At 39.2% G+C, this 22,438-nt stretch overlaps 1 protein-coding gene across 2 annotated transcripts in view; it reads right to left on the bottom strand.

Moving 5' to 3' along the window:
* LOC137878138 (ras-related protein Rab-26-like) overlaps positions 1-22,438 on the bottom strand; it is an 85,926-nt gene that overhangs the window by 12,784 nt on the left and 50,704 nt on the right. For both annotated transcript variants that reach the window (XM_068718278.1, XM_068718277.1), the window contains 3 exons: positions 12,839-12,880; positions 11,165-11,231; positions 8,770-8,822 (listed from right to left, as the gene is read on the bottom strand). In XM_068718278.1, the coding sequence (XP_068574379.1) occupies positions 8,770-8,822; positions 11,165-11,231; positions 12,839-12,880 (162 nt within the window). The remainder of the gene's footprint in view (positions 1-8,769; positions 8,823-11,164; positions 11,232-12,838; positions 12,881-22,438) is intronic.

Genomic DNA, 22,438 nt, shown 5'->3' with positions numbered 1-22,438 from the left:
AAGGTCTTATATAGACAGGTGTCTGCCTTTCCTAATCAAGTCCAATCAGTTTATTTAAACACAGCTGGACTCCAATGAAGGACTAGAACTATCTCAAGGAAGATCAGAAGAAATGGACAGCATGTGAGTTAAATATGAGTGTCACAGCAAAGGGTCTGAATACTTATGACCATGTGATATTTCAGTTTTTCTTTTTGAATAAATTTGCAAAAAATTCTACATTTCTGTTTTTTTCTGTCAAGATGGGGTGCTGAGTGTACATTAATGAGAAATAAAATGAACTTTTTTGATTTTAGCAAATGGCTGCAATGAAACAAAGAGTGAAAAATTTAAAGGGGTCTGAATACTTTCCGTACCCACTGTATATTACAACAATGCCAGGGTTTCCAAGTTGCTTTGAAACCACAGTACAAGTAAGCATATGAACATATCTGACTCTTCTGGTTCAAGTGAAACCGTTAATGCTAGAGATCTCCATGTGCATACATGAACAAATATTTATATTAAAATAATATACTGTAACAAGGAATAGCTTTGTGGAGAATACCCTAATTGTGTTTCCATAGTTTTAACAGCCCTGAACTAACTAAACACTTTTTTGTTTTATGTAATTCTGCTAAACATCTATAGTACATTAGTGATTTAGCTTTTGATCAATATATTATATTATATTCAGATGTATATTACAGGTTTTTGGAAATGCATGGAAAGATTTAGTTAAAGTATTTCTCAGCAATACACTGATGTAAGCATTTATTATTACTATTATTATGAAGACTGGTAAGAATATACTTGGTATTTTAGAAAATCATGGTTTTCTTTCCTTTTAGTGCCAGTATTTGTGCACAAATTGAACAGATGTTCTGTGCTGAACCCTGCATTTTTATTTGTTTTAGTATACCGAGCTGTTCGGGGAGATAGAATAATTTTTTTTTTTTTACTTTGGTTGTGTTCTGCAATGTACTTCATTTAATAAGTAAATCTAGTATAATGTGCCTTTGATTTAGCAAATCTTTAACTACTCTGTGACATTTTCGTGAACCTTGTGTGTCTAAACAACATGCATGACACTGAGAAAAGCAAAGGTGAAAGACCAATTATGTGGCAATTCAAGAGGTAAATTGAATCAGTTAAAAAAAACCCTGCCAGTGCCAGCTAGCACTCAACCTTATGAATGGATTTCTATTTCTCCAAATTATGAATGTCTGAATATAAAAGAGGAAATCAATAATTTAAGATTTTCAGTATATTACAAAGGGAAAAGAATGGAGTGGGTAAAATGTCAAGTGCCAGCAAAATGGAAATTCAGTGTGAGCGGGCTTAAAAGGTCTCAAAGCTGCAGAAAAAACCCACAGAAGTCATTAACCTGCAAATGTGTCACTTTTCCACATTTTCCTAAAAATAAATTGATCCACGAACCATCTAACGTCAAGGCAGGACTGTGCTAGTGTCTAAGGTGTGTGCCAGTTTCTGAGATTGTATGAACATACACAGTCCTCATTATCATGATATGCTCGGTGGCATCTGTGCCAATTGTTTCCAGAGGCATTGTGTGTCAGAGGGTGGTGTGGGGCTCGGCGCCTTCCGTCAGTCAAACTGATATCTTGTCAGCCCAATTCCTCTTTAAAATATGCTGTTTTTTGATCTAAAGAAGCTTCCCTGCTTAGTGGGTAAAAACTTTCTGTTCATATCAAGTGCATGCATTGTCTCTCTTGACAAATGCTATGTTAAATTTTTAATCTAAGAGGATAAAAAAAGGCCATCATAATACAAAAAGAGACAAAAACAAACGTAGAGCAGCTCAGAAAACCCCTGAAGCCATTTATGAACTTACTGACTTTAAGATACTGATATAGTCACCTCCTGTGGGAGGGGAGTGACCTCTGCTGAGAAACCACTACTTTGATCCAGTGTGTCTTCTTCTGCTTTGATGAACCCAACAACATTTTAGATCCTCTACTAATGTCTTGACATGCTGCAGGCATTTTAACACAACTGACACCAAGTAGATTCTGTTGCAATAAGCTGTACAGTGCAAGCACGTATGTGCAAGGCAGTAGGCATCAAACTTTTACATAAACTTACATTTCCTGGTCTACTGTCTGGCCACTGGCACCAACTGAGACAGAAAACCGTCTTCTCCTTTTGTCTTTGCTACTTTACTCTGCTCACCTCTTGTTGGACTGCACAAGGTTCATTCCAGAGCCCACGATGACCGTTTTAAAGAAAACTCCAGATAGAACGCTACAATGTTGATGCTAAGCAGGTAAAATGTTTACCACATTCACCATACTTGCTTAGCATGTTGGCATTAGCTAAGGTTTGATAATTAGCACAACACAAAAAGTACAGCTGAGGCTGAGGAATGTCATCAGTTTTGAAGATATTTAGTCATTAAAGGGAAAATTTGGCACCTTTACAGTAGCTGTCCAATCAGTGTTGCTGGTAAATGTAGTCCATTGAAACAATTAATTCCTCACTGCATGCTGCATTGATCGAGATTTCTTTTGCCTGTCGGTGCACATCCGACATACAACTTAGTGGACGCACGTATGCTAAAACCATTAACCATGCTATAGGCTGAGTTTTTGATACACTGCCCCACATACACAGTTTGGGAGACTATTAGTTTACAGCGAGTTGTAACTGAAAGAAACCTGCACGGAGTATAATAGATCCAAATGTTTCCTTGTCACGATTCCGATTCAGCTCATGGCGGTTTGACCGTCCATGCGGAAAGCATAACCGAGGATTAAGAGAGCCCCATGCATTGGTATCAGACGCCAAGAGGCACTGATCATGCCTACAGTTTGTTTTTAGTGGCCACTTACTATTCTGCTTGCAAAATTGAAATCCATTTTAACACCCTTTTTATTTCAAACAAAAGCTATAAGATCTGTCTAGCAGAATGATGAAACGATTTCAGGAATGTGATAAAAAGCCAGATTAACCACAACAAAAAAACGATAATGTCTCTGCATTTGTTGTTGCCAGTTAGAGATAAAACACTCTGAAAAGACAAAATAGAGAATGGCAGAAAAACAATGAACTTTTGTAAATGCGCTGTATTTTGTGTGTGGACTAATGTGTGTCTAGTGAGTGTTTCAGTGAAAGTTTAACAATAATTGTCTTTAAACAAATGGCTAACTTTTGTCAAATAGAAAAAAAACATATCTCCGTTAACAAAAAGTACAAATGGGGGAAAAAAGGGAGCAGTAATATCTGCACACAGAAGGAAAAAAGAAGGTTTACAGAACTTGGCTTCAAAGGAATCACATATTTTTCCGGAAACTGCAGTTTTATTAGTTGCTGTGACAAACTGTAAAGATAGAAAAACAAAAACATCACGATGATTGGATGAAGATGCAGTGCAGGACCTCTGGCTTCCAGATAATCGGACAAATCTGGTTCACATTAGAAAGGTTTTTGGGGAAAATGACAAAGTAAAAGTAACTTTGTATATAAAGTTATGGGGGAAAAAAGTTTAAACCTGCATTGCAGTTTTTATTTCCCTGAGGCAGAAAATACTCTTTATGCAGAATATTTCTTTATAGATACAAAACTCTGTCCCCAAGGCAATCCCAAAAATACATTTTTCCAAACTGTCTAGCACTGAACATTTCCTCTTTTCAGAAACGACACACACCATCAGTTCACTAAATATATTTTAGGTTATTAGTAGTGCAAACAATAGAACTAATAGATGCCTTAAAAAATAAAGTGCGGTGAAAAAGTATTTGCCCCCTTTGTCATTTATTCTATTTTTGCAGTTAATTCTTCCAGATCTTCAAATGAAATTAAATATAAGACAAAGACAACCTGAGTATTTAATTTATAGAAGGAAAACAGTTTTCCAACATATATTTCACCCATGTGAAAAAGTAACTGGTTGTGCTTAATAACTAGTTGTGCCACCTTTGGCTGCAACAACTGACACCAAACACTTCTGATAACTGCTATTCACATTGCTGTGAAGGACTTTTGTCTCACTCTTCTTTGCAGAATTGCTTTAATTCAGCCACATTGGATTGCATTAACTAACAGTTTAAGGTCGTATCACAGCATCTCAACTGGATTGAAGTCAGGACGTTGACTATGCTACTCCAAAACCTTCATTTTGTATTACTGTATTGTATGTTAAATCAGGTTGTCTTTGTCTTATATTATTTTTTTGAGGGTCTGACACAATTAAGTCTGACAAATATAGAATATTTAGAAAAAATTAGGAAGGGGTCAAATACTTTTTCATGGCACTGTATTAAAGATGCAGACAGTTCAGAAAGCTGAAGGGGCGGTTGGGCTCTTTCATTTCTGAAAAGCTGTCTGTCTTTTCTCTCAATAGTTCAAGGTGATTTTTGATGCTGAAAGAAGAGATAGAATGGAAATATGATTTGCCGACTGTGTCTTTCTGAGAGAGTTTGAATGGCTTTGACCTTTGTCAGCCCCTTCCCAGGTAGAGTGCTTCCTTCTGCAGAGTTGCAATAAACTCAGAGGAACATAAAAGGCACTTTTTTGGTGAGCAGGCAGAAATGTGTTGTGTAACAAAGAGCAGCAAGATGATGGCCTTCCTTTTTCCACACCCCCTACAACAAAGAGGTCATAGAAAGGATGAAAAAAAAGTAGATTCTACTTTTCTTTTCTCAGCTATACTGAAGTTTTTTCCATAGACATAATCATACACCTCCAACATAAATACATCCACTAAGGTATTTCACTTATTTTATTCCTTCTGGGAAATTGAATTGCTCCAACAACAACAACAACAACAACAACAATAACAAGCAGGCAGCTTATAGGACATCTTCATTCATCTCGCTGTGTTTGAGTGTGTTTGAGTGTGTGTTCGTAGCGTCCCATCTGTTTTTGACATCGAAGTAAATGGAAATATCCACAGAAAGCAGCTGAACACCGACACTTTGCCTCTGCGGGACTACGCTCCGCTGGCTGCATCATATATGCCTCCAGTCAAGGACAGGCAGTCATCTACTGAAGCAGTGGACCTCACAGGCTAATACTGTTCCACACAGGAGACAAAATTACAGGTGATGTGTGAGGAAGAAGCTGCTGAATGAGGATTACTGAGTGTTGCGCCTTCACTAACTTTCATAGAACCTGATGCTGCAAAATAACCCACGATGTGTTTCTTCGTGCAACACTTGTACAACACGGTTCACTTCTTAAACGACAGAGTCTCCGATAATCATAAATTAATGCTATTTGAATTCATATCGCTGCATTATTTACTGACACTTTCTCTCATCACCATCTGGTGCGGTTGTGCCATGACATTTAACTAACAGCTATGAGGTAGGCAGGCGGCCATTTCATTTGAAGCCAGTCCATGGCCCTGGAGACAGACGGAGAGAGATGAATGAAGGTTTCATCTCTGTCATTGCTTGTATTGGATTTCTACAACACAGACACATAAGCATGATCAAGCATTCAGGCATCAGCACGGGCACAAACACACACAGATGTGAGAGCAATTGCAGCTGTAAAGTAATAGATCATTTAACAATCAGCATCAAAGTCAGACTGTTCAATAGGAATCATTTCATTGTATTCATAGAGAATGTATTCTCATCCGGGTCAGAGCTATTGATCTGTTAACAGTCAATATGAAACAGAAAGTTTGTGTCTTACGAGACTGCTTCACTTGGGTCGGTGACTTAATGCTGATGAAAACTGCTGTGGGGATTTCTAAAGGTTGAGCTACAAAACAGCACGGCAGGCGCTGGTGTCTTGGCTCAAGGACACGTCAGCAATTCAGCAAGTTTTATAAAACTAAGCAGCAAAATATGTTGTTTGTCTTTGCCTTTAAAAACCATTACAAAATGATTCATATGACTGTTACAAACAGCCTTGGATGTAAGCTGAAGCTTGAAATGCATGCTCACAAATGAAAGAAAGCTCATACTGATCTGCAGATTCAATGAAAATACACTTTAATCTTTAAACCACCACAATTATACTATCCAAATGACAGTGGTTTATGTTTCAGATGTAGCAAGTCAGAGCACAAGACGCATTGTTTTGTCTCTTTAAGTGTTAAGTCTTTCTCACTGAGATGATGGACAGCTCCTTTGACATTGCTTTGCTTGCCTAAAGGTCTCCTAGCTAGGGAGACAATAATACACTGCAGAGGGAAGCAGGTCTGAGGGCAGAGGAGGAGAGAATGATTTGCCCCTCTTGCTTCTCCCTCTCCTTCATCAGCGGCATTCATCACCATTAGCGTTCATTAACATGAGTTAGTGCTCGTTAGGCAGCGGTGTGCCAGCAGGCATCTGTAGCTCACCGTCAGCATATCTCCCCGCTGTAATAGACATTGACTGAATGTGGATGTGGAGTTAAAAAAGAGAGCAGGGAAGGCTAAGCAGGGCAGGAGAGGGTTTGTCTGAAGAAAGATATCTCTGGGAGACTAAAAACTAGCGCTGTCCTCGACCTAAGAAATTCTTAGTCAAGTAACACTCATTCGTTGATTTCGTGAACTAATCGATCAGTTGATTTAATCGTCAGATCTGTAAAACTCTCTCCACAACACAAAGACTTGAGGCGATGTTTTCTGAGAAGCTGTCATTTTGTGTCCTAACTGCTATTGACTTCGACAGGTGGCAACTTGGTGATGTTTTACAGTATACTCACGAAATGGGACTAGTGGTGCTGTTTAGTTTTGCCCAGTTTTCTTTTTCCTTTCAATACAACAGGATTGCAAAAACACTTTATTGTCATTATTGATCCAAGATATTATTTGTTCTATTGATGGGAAGGATATACTCAGTTTGACTTCTCCTCTGTATCCTTTCAAATCATGCCTCCCTGTGTTGCTGTATTTCTTTTTATGTAATCTCTTGCTTCAAGGTATTATCAGTTTGTTTTGTTTTCACTGTTCACTTAAGAATCAATGTGGATAAACAAAACAAAAAAGGTACTTGGAAGAAGAAACTGACTTACAATAAAAGGAAATTTTATCAAGAAATGCATACTGTAATGCTCTTTGCTCTCTACATGCACATAATTATGGTAATATATGACAAAAATAAAATGTATGAAAGTTCTTGTGTCAGGTTTGCCATCTGCCCTCTTTTAATTAGCTGAATCAATAAATTGAATATGTCTGGGTGGCCAAGACTAGATTGTGATTTGATTTGTAAGCTGCTGTGTTCTGCAGGACACACTGCATCAAACAACAGTTTTTATAGAAGCATGTTGACCTTTAGTAGATGAAGCTGTGTATCTATCTGGTCATGCAGGAAATAAAATCCTCTCCTGTGTGCTAATGAATGGTTTCCTTTGCATGAGTGCTCAGATGATTCTAATCAATTTTATCCTTCATCATATAATCTGTTATCAGTGCTCCTGTTGTCAGAGTGAATGCAGCCACAACATTTAACAGTCTGTGCCAACCAGCAGGAAAGGCGCCACAGTGGACCCCACTGGGCTGACTGGGACCTTTCTGTGTCTTAGATGCATGTTCTATCCATGATGGTTTCCTCCGTCACTCATCTTACTGCTATTGACCGGGACACCCTCCTCAGGACTGGAGCTGGTCTCTGTTAGCTGAAGTGTGGCTGCACACTGCTCCATAACAGTTGGATGCTTCAAAATGCAGACAACAAATGACCCAGCAGTGACTAAAAAACTAAAAAAACTAAACTACAACAACTAAACAACTAAACTCAAGTGCTTAATAAAAGCCATTCATCTCTAATAAACTGTGAGGTTAGGTGCACTAGGAAAAGAGCAGAGGAGGTACAGCAGAGAGGGCAGACATAACGCATTGCTTCTCTTTGGTTACTGTCTAGAATTTCAAAATTCATGCTAAAACTGAAAGAATCATACATGTTGCTGGCTCTGACTTCCAATACTTGATTCTAAGAGGGAGAGCAGCCATGTCAATTCATTTTCACCATCTGAATTTTTCCTTCCTTTTAGTACATACTGCAGCTGCGGTTACAAAGTACGGACTCTCGCATGCAGTATGCATTCAATTGGGACATAAAATTGCACCTTGAATTTTGAATCCCTTGCTCATATATCAGCTGCACAGAGGATTGTGCGTCAGAATAGCCAGAAATGCATGCTGCCTTGCATTCTGCAAAATTAAACCAGATGCAGTAGGATATCCTGGTATTTTTGGCATATTGCATTAGACATACTATGTATTGGGACAAACTAAATATTTTTTTCTGTCATACTAAATAGTATGGTAGAGATGGAGAGAAATAGAGGCATGGAGATGCTGGGGGACCATCAATAAGTCCCTGTGGTCCATAGAAAGGACGAAGGACACACTCTATCGCCCTCATTCCTCTTGTTCCCATTTGTTCTGATATATTTTTCTCCCCCTTTTCCTTCAGATCACTGCTTGTTCAACTATCTGTCATACAGACTGACTTTGATAAAAATGTGGGATAATGATGTTGTCAAAAATGACATTGACCATGAAGCTCAGCATTTGGGCACTACAAAGCCGTACCATTCATTCGTTCATCAGATGTTACTGAGCCTTTCCTGACAATAGTTGAGGTTGTGATCAGTTTTTAATCAACGAATATAATCTAAAAGGAATGTTTATTCAGTTTAATTACAAATTGCCATGGCAGGCGTTACATGTGTATGAAATAATAGCAATATCTGTTCTTGTAGGTAAGAATAACATTGACAGAGATTTCTGGATGTGACACAAAACATTTAGGATGTTGCAAAGTAGTTATAACGACTTTACAATCATTTACTAGAACAAACTAAGATCAACAAAATGTTACTTACCTGTATGTTATCAAAGGATGTTTTGTTCGTGACGTCATACAGCAGAAGCAAAGCTAAAGAAAAACAAACAGAAAAGTTTAAGTATTGTTTCAAAATTAATTGACTGCAAATCATTTTATATTGTTAATTGGTTTGGTGAAATAAAGTGTTTAATTCAATCTTTCATAGTGATGTTTGAACTTCCTTTCAAATTAAATTAAAATGTAAAAGTTAATTTGAATTTATTTAAAGAAGCGATTCCATCTGCATTTAATTCAATACCATGTGAGGGACGTCTTTGCTAACGGATAGTTTTAATGAGAAATATTCACAGGTGAATAATTAGCATTTTCGTGGACTTCAGTGTGTGATGATGATGTCACTGTCATTGGTTTATAAATAGCCACAAGTCACTGTGGCCTACTCTAAACCTGCAACAACTGCAATCATTTTGTTACATGATTAGTTCACGGTGGGGATACAATGAAGGACAAAAGTAGACTTTGCAGAAAGAAACTTGAGTTTGTTTTCAGAGTTCATGGGAAGCACAGAGAGAATAACAGTTAAGTCTACACACATTGTAAAGGTAAGCAGGCAGATCACAATGCAGTAATTTTGTTTGAACAAAGTTTTGAAAGCTGCGGAAACCAAAGCAGCATAGCCTTTTGAAAAACACTTCATAGACTTCAAAACGTCACTGACAGCCTGGTGCTGAAACAGGAGTTTGTTCAAGTTAGACAAAGTAGCAGTGTATCACAGTCAGCACATAAATAGGCTCAGTATCTCCATGTGTTCAAATAATGAGTGCTTTTTGCTGTGGTATTTCCATATTAAGTATTCCATATTTCCAGGCACAAAGTTCATTCATTTACATGACCCTTCAGCTCCCATTCATTTTACAAGGTAGGTAGTACTATGGAATAGTGTATGTGATGTGGTTTTCAGAAGAAGGCAAGTTCCCTGGCATCGTGCCTGAGACTGGACCAGCTAAAAGTCCTCCAGGGTCTCCTTCTTCCAGCAGACAGAGACAAATAAATCCTGCTATATTTATGCAGACTCACCGCCAACGCATGACATGCATAATGAGGATAATACACACACAGAGATCATTTAAACCTCGGTTTTACTTCCCGCAAGAATGGTTGCACGGACATGAGCTGATGCGAAATCGTGATGAGGATCTTTTAAACTCGGTGCAGGTTTTTCTCCGCAGCAAACCGACTTTCTCAAAGTTCAACATTTTCTCCACTCACTGCATCCGTGTTATTAGAAATGTGCCGCACATAATTCCTGCCAAGGGCTGTGTCTGATTTATAAATCATGTGCACACGTAAACCTAAATAGATTATACGGACACACAGATCCAGATGGTAAAACTTCCCTTTGATCACACAGGGATCCCCAACTGCCCAGAGATTAAAAGACCAAACCTGGTGATGCATTCTCCATACATAAAATGACAAACACAAACTAAATTGTGTGAATGTCAAGTACCAAAAAAGGAGCAGAGCCACCCTAAGAGGAAAGCCAGTCCTGCACAAAAAGCTATTCTGTGTGTAATTGTAAAATCCTTTAGTTCTTCCATGAACATTTCATCTCATTTCAAGCTGTTATTCAATGAAACACTTACGGTTTATGCCCAAGTTACTAAAAGCAGCTCTGCCTTGATTTCCAGCTTTGTGAGAAACCGATAGAGTGTTGCCACTATGAGCTTTCTAAATGAACTTGCATGGCTAATAACAATAACATCACAATGAATAAAAAGACAGACACATGAAGACACACACTCATCTGTGATTACTGATTACGGATCATCAAAGAGTCCCATGCATCCGGAACGTGTTGTCCTTCCACCCCAGGAGAAGAGTTATAAAACCTCGGTGCTTGATAATACTGCACAGTGGAAGGAGAGCAATCTCATCTACGCCTCGACACTTACACAGCTGTGGATTGTAACTGGTATATAAAATATATTCTCATGGCAAGTCTAAACAAGAATTCTCCAAAAACTCACTTTTATTGTACCTTGATGTGCACAGGAAGAGTAAACCATGTATGTATTTTAGAGCTTCCTCTCTGCCACAACATGTAATCTACACTCCATGCATTAGGCTGTAAAAATCTAAATGTTACACTGAACTGCACTCTAATGAGGCCATAATCTGCATATTAGGGTGCATGTCAAGCATTTGAAGGGTAACAGCAAATTTTGATTGTTTCACTCAAAAGTTAATCCTCTGCTTTAAAAATAAATTCTCTGTGTGTATATATATATATATATATATATATATATATATATATATATATATATATATATATATATATATATATATATATATGTGTGTGTGTGTGTGTGTGTGTGTGTGTGTGTGTGTGTGTGTGTGTGTGTGTGTATATATGTGTGTGAGAGTCTCACCATGGGCGTCACGGTAGTAGGCATGAGTGACACTGCGGAAGCGCTCCTGTCCAGCTGTGTCCCAGATCTGCAGAGAATAACAGAGAAAGGTAATCACTGAATAGAAGAAGAAGTTTCTATCTTTTTAATAAGCTCTCTGTTTGCTCAGCCATCTCGCTGGAGCTCATTGTGAAACCCTCCATTCGATTAAAGTCTGGAATATAGAAATGAGATACGCAGGACTATTGAATAGTCCATTGTATTATGAATTCAGCATCTAAAAAGAGCCGTACGTGAAGCCGCATTCATTGATTTTTTTTCTGGCCACTTCAGGGCAGCGCAGTAAGCTGTGAACACAACATTGACATCAACCTTAATAAAAGGTAACGTTAGGTAAAGTTACCAATGCTTGCATCAGCAGACACAGAGCAACATTAGCAGTAATTAGGAGTCATGTTTACTTCTACCTGGTTAATGCAAGTCTAATATGTTCCTTCCATTTGGCGCAGGAAAGGTAGGCTACATGAGGTTTATGAATGTTTTGTTTTTTTAACCGGAAGCAAAGTCGATTAGAGTGATGAGAGTGAACAAAAACACTAAAGTTGAAGGCTGTAAACTACAAAACAATCAGCTAAGAGATGCTAAAATACTTTACAAGATCAGGTGATTTATCTCTACAAACAACGCCTTTTACATAACACACAGTCATTTGATTAATTAGTAATACAGTATAACACATTAATTAGTTCAGATTTAAGGTTAGGACATATTGTATTTAATATTTTCCCCAACATTCCTAATCTCTACTTTAGCTCCGTCTCGGTCATTATATTAAGTCCTTCTTTTTCATCAGGCAGCACAGTCTATAGCGGCCTACAGCAATTACATTTTCTTTTCTCCCTAGCAGATCTGTGCAGGTTGACTGCAGATATTACTTGTTTTTATAGATTTTTCCAGGACCTTCTCTTCTTCTTTCTCTCTCTGAGACATGTCAGCTTTCTTGCTGGTTCTGTCTCCAGATTACCCCCACAGGGCAACCAACCCTCCACAGATCCAAGTTGCAGTAATGGAGGACGCCAATTACTGGAAGAAAAATATCTCTCCCTCTCTCTATTTGTAGGCTGCATGGTGTTCTGCAAACTGACTTTGAGCCAATTAAACCCAAATTAATACATTACAGAGCGAAGGCCCGATCCACCAGCCTCCATTAACCCATAATTCAGATCATTAGGGATGATTCACATAATTACTAGCTCTGTGAGAAAACATCAAACAAACAACAATGCTGAGTTGTTCTCAGTATGAGCACCAGTTAAAATAGTGAATGAAGTGTGGAATAGGGAAGAAAACTCAGAGCCTAATGGAAAAAAATCATGGAGATGAATATACCCTAATTCTCTTTTAGAGGCTTTTTGCATCAAGATCATTGATTTCCTAATAAAACAAGGCCACAAACAGATCTTTCCTTCATCTTTCCTTCATGCATCACATAAAAAGCAGTAAATGCTAACCCTAAAATGGGCTTTTATCTTGGAGACAGGTGGTGGTGTTGGAAACAGGATCTGACAGGTGGCTACAATGCCACAGGGGTTGCCTGATTCTTATTTGGCAGACACCTTTCTCTTGACGACAACTCTTACAGAAACAGTGTAGGAGCAGTTGTTGATGATTGCCAGGATAAATTTAAGTTCTTACCTGGAGCTTCACCTTGACTCCATCAATGTTCAGGACTTTATTCTGGAAATGAAAGCAAGAAATCATAAGTGACAGTGCCTAAATTTAAACACGTTTTCCAACGAAAAAACAGGTTCTTCAGTGTGTAGAAAAAACAACCACAGGTGTGGGTCTGCGTCAATTTGTGGTCAGACACCTCTCATCTACTAGACACACTCTCCTCTCTCCATTAATAGTGTATGTCTCCACATCACTTTGGTCCCTTTTGATGAAGCCTCGCCTCTTTCCTCCAGAGGATTAAGCCCTCTGCTCTCCTCGCCTACCCCTGTCTCCGCGTCACAGGAAGACATTCCTCTGATCTCGGCTTCAATCTGCTCTACCACAGAGCAGAGTGAGGATCAGCCAAATGGACGTGCACTTTCCCAGGTCAGAGAGCTAGATGCACAAAAGGTTAAAGAACCTGTCATCAAATTAAATTCAGTCTGAATGATGGCAGGAGTAAAATCATTGCTTTGTACCAAACATTACGGTACAAATTGGGCTGAGGAGTCCCTGTAGCCCATTTGCACACCTGGCCTGTAAACAGAAGTGTCTCAGACAGATAAATCAGCTCCGAAGTATGAACCTGTGCCCTCTGCCCTTCACCTCATTGAGCAACTAGAGGACCATTACATCTGAGTAATCTACACTCTAAGACCATTGCAACAGCTTTCCCTACGTGTGGAGAACATTAGGGATGCGACTAAAGATTATTTTGATTAGCAATTAATATGCAGATTATTTCCTTGATTTATTAATAATTATTTTATTTGTAGAATGTCAGAGATTTAAATTTCCCTAAACCTAATATGGTGTCTTCAAATTCCCTTGTTTTATTCAAACGTCGGTCCAAAACCCAAAGATATTCCGTTTACTATCGTATATAGGACAGGATAACAACAACTCCTCACATTTGAGAAGCACAAATCAGAGAATGATTGGCATTTTTGCTTGAACAAGACTAAAAGTCTACAGCCATGCTGGCAGTTCTATGAGGTTGTGCTTGCCATAATGCTCGCAATGACATACCTAGCATGTATGATGTTCATCTTGTTCACCATCTAAGTTTAGCTTGTCAGCATGCTAACATTTGCTCTCAGACGTAAACACAGTACAGCTGAGGCTGATGGGAATGTCTTTTGTTTTGCAGACATTCGGTAAACCAAAGTATGACTGGAACGATTAATCGATCATCAAATAGTTGACTTGAATTTCTGTCAATGGACGAATCAACTAATCGTTTGAGTTCTAGAGGAAATGCTGATAGAATCATCACATCTATTTCACCAAATGCATTCCCATTTTCCGTGAGCTGGTGACTGCTGTAGAAAATAAGAGGTCAAGATGTTCTTCAGTGACCCACATCGTTCTAAAGTACACCGATGTGGATAACAGCACCTGGTGTCTCCGCCACCTTCACACCCTCCAAGTTATTCTTGAGAGACGCTGATGACCTTCTCATTCCTCGATCCCAGAGGAGAAAGAAAAGATATTCAACCCCGACAAGATGCTGTTAATCTACCAGCAGAGCTCTTCCAAAAAGATATGGTCTTTGTTGACGTGTTTGGTTGATTTACCTCCCTGGCAGTCACAAAGGAGGAATCTCATACATATTCACGAACAAGTCAAGCTGCAGTTTGTAAGTGTGCTCTGATAGGAATCATAGTCTCAAAAGACTTCCTCTCAGTTGTTGTTGTTGTCGCTAAAAACAACTCACAATGTGCTCGGAGGCTTCATAAATATTTAGTGACCCAGAAAAAGAGACTCATGATAGCACCGTAAGGATTTTGGGTGGCTAGTCCGACTTGATTACACTGATAATTATGTTGAATTTGTTAAGAGGAATTACTGGAAACCAGCCAGAACAGGGACATAATAAGATTTCATGAGCACCGAGAGTGTGGACTGAGCAGGATGAAAAAAAGTATCTGAGCAGCTTATATGACTAAGTCTACTGTGGAACGAAGGTGAATTAAGGTATTGTAGATTACAAACTGTCAATCACACTTCCAGCAACACCGTCTCCCCTTTACTTTCATAACTTCTTCAAGCTTCAACATCTTACAAGCTGACACAGCTCAGCTCTGTGTAGTTACAAGCCTGCACCACGTTCAGGTCAATTTAATTTCCTGAACAAAGCGCCGAACACCCTTCAAACAGAACACATCTTCAAACACAAACTGCTCTACTTACCAGTCCGACACTGGATTTTAGCTATTTAATCTTGCCCCATAAAAGGAACATAAGTGGGAAGGTACAGTCAATAGGCCTACAGAATGACTCAAACAGCACTTCACAGGGATCATGAATTACAAATGCACAAGGAGCTTTCATAGGGTCCGTGAAATAGTGAGCCAATAAAACATTAATCGCAGTGGCGTGAGGCGAAGGAGAGGAGCATGATGGACACAAAAAGGTTGTGTATGAGACAAATTCACTGTACTGATACAAAAGAATGAGAGAGAGAGGCTGTATGGCGCCGTTCCTCAATGTCTTTTCTTTCATTCTGAGAGCTCAATGGTGCGCATAAGGCTGCCTGGCCTCAACACACACGTCAGAAGTCAAAGCAATGGGGGAAATAAGTTAGAACTGAGGGCAAAGAGAGACGCTGGGCTCTACTCTGCAGTCAACCCGACTCACAGCTGTCAAGTTTTCTAAGTCATGCTGACACAGACATATGCACACACTCCTGTACCCAGTAAGACGTTCCATCCTCTTTCTGCCTACAGATGAGCACTGATTTTATCAGTCAAACTCTAAGGTGGGCATTACAGTCTGGTTTGGTTTGTTTTTTCTAGATATATATTTTATGATATACAGTAGTACATTTTCCCGAAACGGTAATGTTTAATTTTTTGCCAATCCAGTGATTTAAAAACGTATAAATTGAGATTCATTACGTTCATGCCTCAACATCAAGTGGACATACTGTATAATTTGATGTCAGGAAATTTAATTAGGCCAAAAGATCCTATCAAGTACCGTATTTACTGAACCAGAGGACCAACAGTAGCTCACAGCCTGCATTCATTAAGTGTATGGCTATTATTATGTTGTAATATAAAGTTATTATGATTATTACAGTCAGACACAATGTGAGAATAAGAATATTTTTGATGTGATGACAGCAGTTAAATAAAGCAGACACTTTCACATATGTAATTTAAGAGGCTGATTACAGACATTTAATTTTCTATAGTAGTTGGTACCTCCTGTGATACATCGTTGTTTAAATATGGCCTCCCGTCACAATCCTGGATACAGCATCACCAACATTTTTAAACCACAACACACTCTTTCACAAATACTTTAAATTAAGATGCACTGGGTATTCCCCTGGAGACAGAGGCAGCACAATAAATCACATTACACAAGACCCAGACATAATACCACCTGTAGACTCTATGGGATTTATTCACTCTGGGCTACTTGCTGACCTTCGCTAATGTGGTAACAATGGTTTCAACTGGTGCTGATTGCCTGTACGCTCAATTTGTTGGAAATTATCAAAATAAATTCATAAAAATACATGCAACATTTTTTGATGTCATGTTTTTACTTGTTACTTTTATTTGTTTGTACATTATTATACGACTATATTTTAATATAAATTGATATCAACATCATTATTCTGTCAGAATATGCAGGGTTAAGAAGGAAGGTTTTCTGTTCAACAGTCACAGCTTTGACTTAAAAAGCAAAGTCTGCTTCCCCAAAACACCTCCTAATGTGCTGTAAGTGTAATAGCCGGAACCTTCCTGTTATTGACCTTTTCATTTGGGTGACCTGGTGAAGTTGAAAAAAACCCCAGACTATTTGTAAGAGCAGAGGGCCTCAGGGCTCTTTCACAATGACAACTGCACTGAGCCAAAGACGCAGGCTTCCTCATTCATTTCTATGATACCACAGCAGTGGTAGAGCCGGAGAGCCTCGTCCTCTCTCTGCTCTGCCCCCCACTCTCATTTTTCTCAACGAGAACACTCGTCCAGAATAATCACATTCACTTCTAATCACTTCTCCAAAGAATATCTGCCATTACATTTGTTACTCAGATTCATTATAGTGTTTCTCAAAATCTGAATCTGTATATATTCAGAAAAACATAAATAAATAAATAACTCAAGTCTTAAGTATTGCATGTGACATTAATTCTGGTAGCAAGGCAATCCATCCCTGGATAGATTTCATTGTAATGTCCTCCTGCAACCTGTGGTGAAAGGATTTGAGTTTTGCACAAACACATTATGTATGTAAAAAGGGGAACTGTGGTGGTTTTGCGAAATTCATTTTTTTTACAAGCTGAATAAATGATTTGCGATTCTTTCTTTAATTATACGGGTTCCTTGTTTTCATCTGTTTGTTAATTATGCACCATTAGTATTGTTTATAATTTATTTATTATCATTATTATTGCCTTTCACAGTTTTAGCTGTGAAATGAGATGAAATTTGTGAGACGGCATACTTCGATAACTTAAATATAATGACTGTCTGTTATGGCATTACTTGATGAAAAAACTGTGTCCAAATCGTTTACCCTTAACCCCGTTATACGCCTCATCTTCGGTTTCTCGGTACAGGCATCTCTGCTAATCAACATACTTCACCATTTCTATCTTTCAACAGCTTCGTCCAGCGACGCTCCCATATTCCAACCAGTCACTTCCCTCCTCTTTCATGCCATGATTAAATATTCATGGTGCTCCTCAGGGCTCGCCTCTATAGGTCTCAGTGACATTAGGGCAGCAGGTGGCAAAGCTGCTTTTCATTAATTACAAACATCTCCTGAGGCAGAAGTGAACCCCGATCCAAATCACACACACACTCACACGTTTACACGTGCATGGGCACACATTCACACCCACTTGGACGGAACTGAATGCTTGACAACTTTTAGTAACAGCTGAAGCTTCTATATAAACACACCAAAAACAATTACTGACAATCCAGCAAAATGGCTTAAAGTTAAGGTCGCTTACACACACACACACACACACACACACACACACACACACACACACACACACACACACACACACACACACACACACACACACACACACACACACACACACACACGTATTCCCTGTTTTTGTGTGTGTCCAACTGTGCCTCAGGCTCTCATTGTAGCTCCAACTTCATTTTAATTTAATTCAATTCAATGTTCAAGCAGGAAAAAAACCCATCACTGCCACTTGATGGAATGATGGAGCTTGGCACTTTAATTGCACCCACTCAGAGAAGGCAGGCTGGCGGTTGGGAGAGAGTGGATAATGGAGAACTCTGTCAGCTGTTAACTCTACAAACTATACATATTTAGAATATGTAACATGTATAGAAACTGAGAACCAGTAAAAGTCAGATAGACATGTGTGGTCTGTCAGTGACATGCACAATGGCAGAGGAAGGTTCAAAGAGGAGCGGAAGCTTTCAGAAGAAGAAGATGTAATCATCGAGTCAGAGCCTGATTTGTATGATGGGTCCTTTATCGTCCCCTCACATGCCAGAGCTGCCTCTCTTCCTGCTGTCTTATTTCCCCCCTCTTTTCAGTGCTTGCTCTCGAAAATGTGCATCACAGACACTTACAGACTCATATGGTTGTATCCGTAACATATTTCTCTGGAACCACATTTAAAGACTCAACATGAGTAGCTAGACATGGATAACTTAGGGTATTTAAGACTTTCAGTTCTTAAAGTCCTCAAATATACAGAAAGACTACAGGCTTTTTTGGAAATTTGAATCCTTCTGATCTACAACATCAATAAAAAACCTGCAAAATTAACTTTATATTTGCACAGGAAGAAAATCAACCGCTGGGTGATTAAAATGAAAAGCATGCAAATACACTTTTACACAAAGTGCATCTAGTTTTCCAACTGAGGCGCAGTACTTACGCGATGACTAACGTCCACTTGTTGCATGAGTCACTCTCTCAAAACAAGCTGTCTGAAGATGGTGACCTCATGTTTGTCTGAACAAAGACGTTCAGCCACTAAACAAACGCTTGAAAATGCATTGTATATTAATGTACTTTTAAAAAGAACACCACACGTCAGCTATGATGCAAAAGGTAACCAACAGTGCAGTGAGTGTTTGGGGGTGGAATAATATAGACACACACACACACACACACACACACACACACACACACACACACACACAAGTTGAGTCTTTTCCAGTCAGAGATGAAAGTAAAGAGAATATGATTCATATCACGCTCGTCCTAATTTAATCTATTTCAGAGCGATATCACTAAGGATGGACTGGCTCATGAGTCAATGGTGCAAAGGATGATGGCTCACTCAGCCTGCATGAATGTGTCCATGTATGCATATGTGTGTGTCTGATTTCTATGTGGGGTGTTCCACACTAGGGCTGCAACTGACAACTGTTTTTTGAAATCATTGATTAATGAGATGTTTATTTTCAGGGGAAAATAGATAAATGTGATAGGAGAATAGGTACAAATTAGAATAAAATGGAAATGCTGAGAAGAATTGTAAATACTTATGTACTTAGTTAGTTTCCACCACTGTAACTTACTATAATGCAAGACAAAAGAAAATCAGCAAATTCTCACATTTGAAAACCTGCAACCAATTGTAGAACTTTGGCTGAAAGAATGACTAAACCATTAATCCTTTGCAAAATAGTTGCAGATTAGTCGACAAATGGTTGCGGCTCCATTCCACACATGGACACACCAACAGTAGGTGCTCAGTTATCTGTCCGTTTCTCCTTGGCAGCTTATCTTTGAAGCCTTTTTCACACTGCACGCATTGGAGCACATAACTTTTGAGCTTTACAGAGAAACTGCCTGCATTCGAACAGAGCGCCTGCATCCCAAAACATGGTGACTATTCAGCAGACCGTGCCAGTTTTCGCAAACATTATTTGCCAACAGTGATGTAAGAGAGGCCACTAACTGGCTATATTCAGAAGAGAGAGACAGATGCATAACAAGAGCTGCCTGCTTTGATCTCCCCTGGTTCATTAACAGTTGCCACATCTGTTGAGCATTGTTAGCAGTGTGGGTTTGTATATTGTGTGTGCATATGTGTTTGTGTGTGTTTGTGTCATGGACAGCCATTAAATGTGCCACTATATGTGTGACTGAATGTAATTAAAAAGGAAACAACACCATTATCTCACTTCCTGATTCCACACAAAGTGAGACAGACAGACATTCATCAACAATAAACTATCGATAGTCTTTACAGAGCAAATGTACTTTCATACTCACACAGTATGTGGGGCCACAGTTAATTCTTCTGTAATCTCCCTGGGAAGGTAATCAAAATGAGATAATCTCTCTTCCTCGTCCCAGCTCAGCTGCAATCAGTGAATTGACCATCTAGCACATTTTGGGATTGTTTAGCCACTAAGCTGTTATCAATGCTATTGACCACACAACAAGGGCTCAGTCTTCCATTGCAACTATGAAACGCTGTTCACCAGAGGGTGACCGAACCAAAGGTAATACAACCTTTGTGATGAATCGCATGTCTAGATGGGATGATTGGCTCAGCATTATGGGGTCAGAGGTCGGGCAAGAAATCAATGTTTACTCCTTCGATTTCAGGTGGTTTGACAAAGAACATAAGCAATCCTGGTGCAATGGGAAGTTAGAGCTTTCGAACACAGACATTTGTTGCCTCCTTGAATATTAAATTCATCACTTTGATTTTATTGTAAGGAGGAAAGAGGGAAAGGAAAATACTTTTTTAGTGTGTAAAACTGGAAATGTTAAACTGTAAATAGACTGTATTAAAGCCCTAACATGTAAGCTGTACTGTTATTTTTTTACACCCAAAAAAAAGAAAAAAAAAGAAAACATTTTTGATAAGGATCCCCTAAATTTAGTTATTAAAGACTTGTGACCAAGATACATACTGAGGGAGAGATTTCCCTCAGTATGTAGGATTTGTTGTTTGTGATTTGTTAACTGAACATGAGTTTAGCCAACCCTTGATTCACTCGTTTTGGAATAAACTTTGTCCCCCTGCCGTTTCCCTGCGCTATATTTGCATTTTTTGGGGGACTGACTGAAAAAAAAAATGCAGCCTTTAAAAAAGTAGAATTCAGAGCTATATAAAACAGTAACTTAGAAGTGTGAGGTGTGGGTAAGTCTGTATTATGAACATTAAATGTAGATTCTTAATTAGTCTGTCACGAATGAGCTAAAATGTGATGAGCTTTTTTTTTTTAATGGAGTGGAGAATTCACAGATGAGGGAGTCTAAGTATATTCCCCTCCCATCTGACAGATCCAAGCAAACTACATGAGATGCATAGAAAAGCCTGCATCTTCTATGTATATCAACATATCTTTTAAAGGTGACCGAGTTCATCATCATAGAACGATATATGCCAAGAATATTTTTTTTCTGCTGATGCCTCCATCTGATCTCCTTTCTGTCTGCTCTGGCAGGTGGGACACACCCATCCTCACTGCCATGGAAATGCTCACACACACACACACGCACACACACACACACACACACACACACACACACACACACACACACACACACACACACGATGGCAACAAACCAGACTGGTCAGTCCGACAAAGACAATGAAAGTCATTCGACAAATAAGCAATACTTCAGAAGCTGCTGTATCAGCGTTATGCGTCATTAATGTATAAAAATACATACAAGTAAATTCAGAGCAGGTGACCTCTTTTTGGGAAAGGAAATCCTTCTATCAGCATGCCTTAGCTTTGATCCTGGGTAATTAGGATGAGAATGAAGACGTTGTCATGCTCAGGGTATCGGAGGCTCACGGGCAAAGATTTCTACATATATTTTCAATGCCTCTTTTAGTGCCAAAATGTATCCTCACTTCAAGTTATCTTAAAACCAGATAACTGAAATGTTGAGTGAACATTTTGCAGTTGCCTGATTCATAGCCCCCACCCCCACATACATACTAATTACACCCAAAAATAACATCACAGGGAAGTGAAATCTGAATCCATGGGGCTGTCAGTTATGTGTGAAACTCTCCTGCTGTGCTTAAAAAGGGAAAGGATTTTACAGGCTTCAACTCCAAGGTGTGAAACTTCTGGTCCAACTTGTGACACACAGGGGTCAGAGTGTCATGAGTGTACATGGGAACCTGACGGGCGATCTCTCTGGGGAAGCAGAGCGGGGATAGTGGCGGCAGGTATTTCAGGATATTACAAGTATCCAAAGTAACGCGCCAACCAACCGACTGACATTGCCATCCCTCGAGCCACTAGCATGGCTAAAAACAACAATCCTCACCACGCCTGAATCGGACATGTGAAGCACAGTTGCTCTCAGATCACTCATAAAAGGTCTTGTGGGAAATACAGACTACAACAGGGGCAGATGAATTAGTATGCCAGGTGTGATCCATGTCTCTTAAACCTGTCAGGGACATTTTATGAACCACTCCTAGACAGAGTGCATGAAGCAAATCATTGGAGAAGGCGGGCAGGGTTGTGCTGTTTCATATTTCTTGGGCTGCAGAGTGTGGTCTGTGATAACTGACTACATGTCCAGAATGTCAGATATCTTTTCATCCTCAGGGGGAAAAAAATATCTGTGATG

This window comes from Cebidichthys violaceus, unplaced genomic scaffold (assembly GCF_023349555.1).
Source record: "Cebidichthys violaceus isolate CVI_PGR_0920_01 unplaced genomic scaffold, fCebVio1.0.p SCAF_23, whole genome shotgun sequence".
Lineage (NCBI taxonomy): Eukaryota > Metazoa > Chordata > Actinopteri > Perciformes > Stichaeidae > Cebidichthys > Cebidichthys violaceus.
The sequence above is the reverse complement of the archived record's forward strand: the minus strand, read 5'-3'. Positions and strand labels throughout refer to the sequence as shown.